This window comes from Camelina sativa, chromosome 8 (genome assembly GCF_000633955.1).
Source record: "Camelina sativa cultivar DH55 chromosome 8, Cs, whole genome shotgun sequence".
Taxonomy (NCBI): domain Eukaryota; kingdom Viridiplantae; phylum Streptophyta; class Magnoliopsida; order Brassicales; family Brassicaceae; genus Camelina; species Camelina sativa.
Genome location: NC_025692.1, coordinates 7,801,972 through 7,809,298, shown reverse-complemented (window position 1 = coordinate 7,809,298; position 7,327 = coordinate 7,801,972). Strand labels below are relative to the sequence as shown.

General features: G+C 38.8%; 2 protein-coding genes across 4 annotated transcripts; both read left to right on the top strand.

Moving 5' to 3' along the window:
- On the top strand, positions 7-3,960 carry LOC104706660 (protein DYAD-like). Of its 3 annotated transcripts, none has more exons than XM_010422867.1 (9): positions 7-279; positions 409-765; positions 847-1,224; positions 1,320-1,377; positions 1,477-1,560; positions 1,668-1,960; positions 2,880-2,948; positions 3,031-3,148; positions 3,437-3,960. In XM_010422867.1, exons 1-9 carry the CDS (start codon positions 233-235, stop codon positions 3,551-3,553), a joined length of 1,521 nt encoding a protein of 506 aa, XP_010421169.1. In that variant the 5' UTR covers positions 7-232; the 3' UTR covers positions 3,554-3,960. The 3 variants fall into 3 exon arrangements, with proteins under 3 accessions (XP_010421169.1, XP_019083910.1, XP_010421168.1); XM_019228365.1 differs by lacking the exon at positions 1,668-1,960 and adding an exon at positions 2,465-2,512 and having other exon boundaries at positions 1,477-1,512; positions 2,620-2,948; positions 3,437-3,854; XM_010422866.2 differs by lacking the exons at positions 2,880-2,948; positions 3,031-3,148; positions 3,437-3,960 and adding an exon at positions 2,079-2,227 and having other exon boundaries at positions 1,668-1,996.
- LOC104706658 (dnaJ homolog subfamily C member 17) lies at positions 4,669-6,900 on the top strand. Its single transcript, XM_010422865.2, has 4 exons — positions 4,669-4,941; positions 5,423-6,133; positions 6,270-6,452; positions 6,568-6,900. The coding sequence occupies exons 2-4, from the start codon at positions 5,453-5,455 to the stop codon at positions 6,589-6,591; spliced, it is 888 nt and encodes a 295-aa protein (XP_010421167.1). The 5' UTR covers positions 4,669-4,941; positions 5,423-5,452; the 3' UTR covers positions 6,592-6,900.

The following is a 7,327-nucleotide window of genomic DNA, read 5'->3' as shown; positions in this document are numbered from 1 at the left end:
TTATTATTCATTTTTTGCATATCGGCTCTGCTCATCATCTCTTCTTGTCTTGTCTTCTTCCTCTTCCTCTTCCTCTTCCTCTTCTACGGTGACGCTCTGTCGCTCTGATCCCTAAATTTCTAGGTTTTACCATTTACTGTTTCCAATTTCAATCGCGATCCGCGTTTTGTTTCCCCCATGGCGTCGATTCCAGTGCTGTGAGAAGAATTGCGTCGCCTCAGTGTTGAAAAAAATGTCGCCTCCTCTCCGTGAAAAAACCCTAGCCGCGATCTACAACATGTTGGGTTCTCTTATCTTCTTCCTGATTTCTTCAATCATTTCTCTTATCTTCTCGTTTATTTTTTTTTTCTTTTCGAGCTTGACTATGACTCTCTCTCTCTCTTTGTTTGTCGCATGAAATCTTTACAGACATCGCCAGAAACGTTCGGGCAAGAAGATTTGTCGGAGGCAGCTGAATGATTCTGCCATGGCTGGTTCGGCGATGGTTACCAAGTGCGAGCCCGGAGAGACTCAGGTTAAAAAGGAAAAAGTAGAAGAAGAAGAAGAAGGTACCGCATCTGAAAACAACGCCCTTACTCTTGTTGAGGTCAAGTTAGAGAAAGAAGAAGAAGCTGGGCATCTCGTTACCTGTGGGATCCTGAAACGAAAACGACTCTCTCGTAGTGGAAGATCTACAAGGTATTCTGAAAGCTTTGAAGAGGATAATAAGCAGCTTATCATCCCTCCGAGACGCAAGCAGTTGACCACTCGATGGAACAGTGATAGGTTTGTCAAAAAGCCCTTTTACTTTCATCATTGCTTTACCCTCCTTTTAAATGAAGAAAGAAAGCATTGTTTTTTATGCAGGATTAAGTTTGCGGAGCAAACATTAGCGGATGTACTCAAGGAGAATGGTGCTACTTTTGAAACACCTGTATCACGGAACTTTTTAAGAGTTACTGCACGAAGCAATATAGGTGATACTGGGCTCTTGGACCATTGTTTGAAGCACATGGATGGCAAAGTAACACCAGGTGGTGCTGATCGCTTTAGGAGGTGTTACAATACTGATGGAACCATGCAGTATTGGCTTGAGAGTGCTGACCTTATCAAAATCAAACTTGAATCCGGTATTCCTGATCCTACTTGGGTTCCCCCATCTTGGTGGAAGGCTCAGACTGTATCACATGATGCTTCTGCTGTTTCGTCTAAGCTTCTTATGGGAGAGATTGAGCAAATGAAGAGGTAATATTCCTTGCAAATACTCTTTGAGGTTCGGTATTTGCTTTCCTTGAAAGTTCTGAATGTGCTTTGAATCTCATTTCTTTTGTGGTAAGCAGTGAAATCAAAGAACTTGCAGCAAAGCAAAAGTTACCAGATCATGCTGAGGCTACTGAGGTGACTTTTAGATCATTTTTCTTTTTCTGTTAGAGGAATGAATGTATTAAGATAAGCATATTAGATATTCAAAATAATTTCGTTTGCATTTCTCCCCAGAAACTGTGCAAGGATCTTATGAGTTGGAGGGAAAAGGCTGATAAGCAAATGCTGGAGATCTCTAATTCGTTGACTTCAACTCAGGTCGAGACTGTAAACTAAGTAGAAAGTATTTGTTAAAAGCTTCTTAACTATGGTGTCATGATCTTAACCTATAAAGCTTTTGTCTACCATATCTCACTTTTTCACAGGGCATGTTCAAGGAATTGATTTCGTGGAAAGATAAAGTAGAACAGAAGTTGGTTGGAATTTCAAACACTCTGAGCAATCTGCAGCCTAATGGGAGCACGTCATTCAGTCCAGGTCCCGAAAATTGGGAACATATATTGAAGAATGCCAACTTGGAGGATTTTACTGGGAATGATTTTGAGCCATGGGATGACCTTATTGATGGTTTACCAGAGGCTGTCAGGCCGGATACCTACGCCCTTCTACCAAATCCTTGCAAAAGCTCTCTCCAAGACCATACCTTGTTTGAGGAACAGTCATTGGTCAACATCGATATGCAAAGGACAGAGAGGTTAGGGCAGTTGTTTGTTTGCTTAGGTCCAAGGGTAGGGTTAATGGTTTATTATTTTCTAATATTTTGTTTCTCTGTTTAGCTGCATGACTAGAGGTGAATCCAGAAGCTCCAGTCAGGACAAAGCTGAATTGACTCCGGGTTCTTCGATCACTGCTGGTCCAAAATCAGATATTGATGACCCAGCCATCCATAATCAGGTGAGTTAGTCAAACATATTAGAAGCATTGGTCTGGTGTTTCAGTTAAACTAGATGATCAATTCTGGAAAACCCTCTAGACTTGTCCTGTTTCTGAGTAGATGTCATTTTAACACTGCCTTTGCTTCATTCATGATTAATATTGCATCTTTTGATTTGCATGCCTTTGCTTCATTGATGATTAATATTGCATCTTCTGATTTGCATGAGGTTAATTAGGCTACTTTTTCCAAAGCTTTGCAGTACTTGATTTTAAGGAATCANAAAAGGCTGATAAGCAAATGCTGGAGATCTCTAATTCGTTGACTTCAACTCAGGTCGAGACTGTAAACTAAGTAGAAAGTATTTGTTAAAAGCTTCTTAACTATGGTGTCATGATCTTAACCTATAAAGCTTTTGTCTACCATATCTCACTTTTTCACAGGGCATGTTCAAGGAATTGATTTCGTGGAAAGATAAAGTTGAACAGAAGTTGGTTGGAATTTCAAACACTCTGAGCAATCTGCAGCCTAATGGGAGCACGTCATTCAGTCCAGGTCCCGAAAATTGGGAACATATATTGAAGAATGCCAACTTGGAGGATTTTACTGGGAATGATTTTGAGCCATGGGATGACCTTATTGATGGTTTACCAGAGGCTGTCAGGCCGGATACCTACGCCCTTCTACCAAATCCTTGCAAAAGCTCTCTCCAAGACCATACCTTGTTTGAGGAACAGTCATTGGTCAACATCGATATGCAAAGGACAGAGAGGTTAGGGCAGTTGTTTGTTTGCTTAGGTCCAAGGGTAGGGTTAATGGTTTATTATTTTCTAATATTTTGTTTCTCTGTTTAGCTGCATGACTAGAGGTGAATCCAGAAGCTCCAGTCAGGACAAAGCTGAATTGACTCCGGGTTCTTCGATCACTGCTGGTCCAAAATCAGATATTGATGACCCAGCCATCCATAATCAGGTGAGTTAGTCAAACATATTAGAAGCATTGGTCTGGTGTTTCAGTTAAACTAGATGATCAATTCTGGAAAACCCTCTAGACTTGTCCTGTTTCTGAGTAGATGTCATTTTAACACTGCCTTTGCTTCATTCATGATTAATATTGCATCTTTTGATTTGCATGCCTTTGCTTCATTGATGATTAATATTGCATCTTCTGATTTGCATGAGGTTAATTAGGCTACTTTTTCCAAAGCTTTGCAGTACTTGATTTTAAGGAATCAAATATTTGAGAATGATCTTTGTACAGGAAATCTTGAAGGAGTTGGTGACTTGGAAAGCGAAAGCAGAGCAGCAGCTTACAGATTTATCAAACGCTGTCCTTGCTCTCAAGGGACAGAATCAACCAAACTGGCGTTACCCGTGAAGACTAGGCACAGATTGATCAGTGATTCCGCCCTAACTAGTGGATTCCACCTGCATAGAATCCCTTAGAGAACGAACATGTACAGGGTTTCTGATAAAACTAAACACCAAAAAAAACAAAAACAAAGAGAGACTAGAGATCAGTAGCATCTGAGAAGCTTAGGGACAGGTAGGACTTTAAGTAAGTCATATAGAAGAAGGTTTTAAGTGAGATTGAAGGTAGAGATGCTTGAATGGTAATTGTTTTGCTGTATATTCTCTCTCTGATGACTCTTTTTCAACTATGAAGCTTTTTTGAGTAACTCTCCGTTGTTTCGACATCTTATCATCTTGCTATGTGATTAATAAGTTTGGATTATGATTGGGGATGATATATCAATAGTAAATATCAGATGTGATGTTTTGAGACATTTGGGTATTGCATCAATATACAGGTTTGAGTTGTCATCTTGATATATAATTTTGCACACACGTAGACAAGAATGAGTATGAGAGAGACTGGGTGAGGTGAATCCAGTAGCTCCAATCAGGTCATAGCTGGCATCATGTCTTGAGGTTCTTTCTATCAGGTGTGGTAGTCAAACATATTGATATTCATTGGTTTGGTGTTTTACACTTGAATTGGATGATCAATTTTAGAATACTCTTCCTCTAGACCTTGTGTTACTTGTTTCTGAGTTGATGTCATTTCACCACCTCCCCAATTAAATTAACCTTCCACACAATGCATCTTCTGATACAAGAAACCTTATAGGAGTTGATGACTTGAGAAATCCTAAGCGGCTTAGGAGCTAACAGAAATATCAAACACTGTCTTTGCATTCCAGAACAGCACCGACTTATAAAACTCAATCTCAAACCATTTGAGGTTTTAATTGTTGTGTGGCGGTTTAACGTAAGATAAAAAAAATCATACTAAACCGACTCCTAACCGAAACCCGACTTGATTTAGCCTTACCCAATACACACCGGGAAAAGGAAATCAAAGTTAGAAACCGGGATATTGACGGCTGGTTTGGTGTTACAAAAATTACCCGAAACCAACGGTACAATCAGGCTTTAATACAAAACCGGTCGGTTCGTAGTTTTAATTCTCTATTACATATTTAGAAAATTGAGATTTGGCCAAATCCCTAAACGAAATCGATTCTTCTTCTTCTTCTTCATCCTCTTTGACACCACCATACCAATTCCCTCACAGGTGGGTAGCTCGATTCCTCAACCGCTACTCTCTCCCTCAGATTGTTCTTGCTCGTTTAATTTCGAAGAGAAGGAAGCGCCCAAGTTCTAGGGTTTCGCTTTGGTTCGTAAGGGGTTTTCACTGCAATTGTCTCATCGGAGAATTCGTGTTGTTTTGGGTGTCTTCCCTAAGAATTTGAATTTGGAAAGGTATGTTCATTCGATATAATGAAATCTTCGATATTTGTGATTGCTGTTGATCCCGGAAGTAAAAAGAAAGAACAAAGCTTTAATATCCATTGAGGTTTTAGGTTAAAGTTTCGACTTCAAAACCTTTTAATTACTTGAACTTGAAGTCTATGATGCTTTGATGGGTTTTAACTCTTTTGAACTAATTGCTCTGAAAAATGGAATTAGATCCGCCGAATATCAAAGTGTCTTTGAGATATCCTAGGGTTTATGTTAACTATGTCTAAAGGTTTTGACTTTGTGAAAAGAGATCATTGCAAGAAGATGCATCTATCACCATCATCTGCTTTTGTCCTACTTTCATTGGCTGTTTATTTCTTTTTAGATTCTTTCAAGCTTCGAAGTTTGTGATATTTGAATTTGTTTATCTCATAATCTGTTATTGTGATTTTTGTATTTGTAAAGTTTCATAGATTACTAACTTCTTTGTGGTTCTCTGCAGTTGGGTGATCCGGCTTAGAAGGAAAAAGAGATGGAGGGTTTTGTGGATCACTATTTAGTTCTAGGCTTACCTTCTGGAGAGGAAGCTCTGAAGCTTACCGAGAAGGAGATTGGAAAAGCTTACAAGTTGAAAGCTTTGTACTTGCATCCAGATAAACGTCCAGATGATCCCGATGCTCATGAGAAATTTCAGAGGCTCAAGACATCTTATGAGGTTCTCAAAGACGAGAAAGCCCGGAAGCTGTTTGATGATCTTCTTAGGATCCAGCGTGAGAAACAACAGAAGAAAACACAAGTAGATGCCAAGAGGCGTAAGATGATGTCAGATCTGGAGGGAAGGGAACGTTCTGCTTTTTCTCCTGAGTCTGCTGCTAGACCTTATGATGAAGAAGAGAGGATCGCTAGGAAGCTTAAGGAAGAGATAGAGAGGATTCGTGCTAGACATGCAAAGAAGAAAAGTGGGTTTGAAACCCCAGAGAGTAGTGGTGTGGATGAAAAGAAAAAAGAAGAAAGAAGCGGTGCTGGAGCTAGTGGTGTTCAACTCGATAAGGAGAGAATGTTGAAGGTTTCATGGGAAACAAGTGGTCATGGGTATACAGCGGGAAGGCTTACAGAAGTGTTTTCGGAGTTTGGTAAGGTTGAAGATGTTGTGATTAGGAGTACCAAGAAGAAATGCTCTGCTCTTATTGTAATGGCTACAAAAGATGGAGCTGTGAGTATTATTACTTTTATCTACTAACTTCGTTTCTCTCTTTATCCGTTATATATATATATATATATATATATATATATATATCAAGGATCTAATCATGGATTGTTTCAATTTTGTGTTTTCTTTTTCCTTACAGGTTGCAGCAACGAGAACATTGTGTGGCGATCTCTCTAATCCGTTGCTAGTTGTACCTCTTCAGAAAGCAGCCCAATCCGATTTTCTGACCGCCAAGAAGTCTGCAGAAGCAGAACCGCAAAGCAACATAGTAGGTGCTGGTTATCAAGCTTATGAAGACGCCGTCATGCAAAGACTGCGAAAGGTATGTTTCTACTCTCCGCATATTCCTGTTGATTCATAGAAAACTTTCATTTTTTCTGTTCTCAAGAACTCTCATATCTTACTCTCTTTTTTTCATCTTTTCATCTTTTGATCAGGCGGCTATGAACCAGAAATCATGAGGGGTTAAGCCAGTCACATGATCAAGAATGAAGCTGCTTGAAGACTAAATTGGTCGTCCTTATACATTATTGTGTACATTCAGTTTCATATCAATTAATTCTACGAATTCTACCCGGAAAGCTCTATAAATGCGTCGTATCATCTTCTTGAGAGCTTCAATTTGTAACGCAAGTCGTTTTCAAATTTAGAAAATTTTGGATTTGTATCATATTCTTCATTTACTTGGAACTTTATGTTGTATTCTCCGTTGTTACATGAAGAAGATAGACATCAATAGTAAACTGAGGGCCTGACTGGTTCAAACGCTGCGGTTGCGGTTACGGTTACGGGAGATTGCGGAAGTGGGTGATTGCGGTTTTAAGTGTTATTAAGCGTTTTGAACGATTGATTTAGTGGTTTAGAATTGGTGTGTTTGCGGAAGGTTTACGACTGGTTGACCAGCGGATGCAATAGCGGTTGGTACATAATAAATGTGATATATAATATATAAATGTTTAAAAACACAAAAAATTTAATTAAAATTGATTTATAATTTAAATTTATTAAAAAATACTAAAATAATTATTTAAAAAACAAATAAATTTCATATTGAAATACTTATTTCTTTATGCATTTGGCTTTTCACCAAAAATTTAATCAAGTAATTTGATAAATGACAAAACATATGCTTTAGATCGTAGATCTTTTCTCTTTTCTCTTAGATCGTGGGTCAGTAGTTGCATCGGTAGGAATGGT

What these genes read in the sequence shown, in the direction of transcription:
- LOC104706660 (XM_010422867.1), top strand. Translation starts at nt 233, where the DNA reads ATGTCGCCTCCTCTCCGTGAAAAAACCCTAGCCGCGATCTACAACAT. An exon ending in CTAGCCGCGATCTACAACAT is followed by an intron (nt 280 to 408) that starts GTTGGGTTCTCT and finishes AAATCTTTACAG; the next exon opens with ACATCGCCAGAAACGTTCGG. An exon ending in ACCCAGCCATCCATAATCAG is followed by an intron (nt 3,149 to 3,436) that starts GTGAGTTAGTCA and finishes ATCTTTGTACAG; the next exon opens with GAAATCTTGAAGGAGTTGGT.
- LOC104706658 (XM_010422865.2), top strand. Translation starts at nt 5,453, where the DNA reads ATGGAGGGTTTTGTGGATCACTATTTAGTTCTAGGCTTACCTTCTGGA. An exon ending in TGGCTACAAAAGATGGAGCT is followed by an intron (nt 6,134 to 6,269) that starts GTGAGTATTATT and finishes TTTTCCTTACAG; the next exon opens with GTTGCAGCAACGAGAACATT. An exon ending in TCATGCAAAGACTGCGAAAG is followed by an intron (nt 6,453 to 6,567) that starts GTATGTTTCTAC and finishes TCTTTTGATCAG; the next exon opens with GCGGCTATGAACCAGAAATC.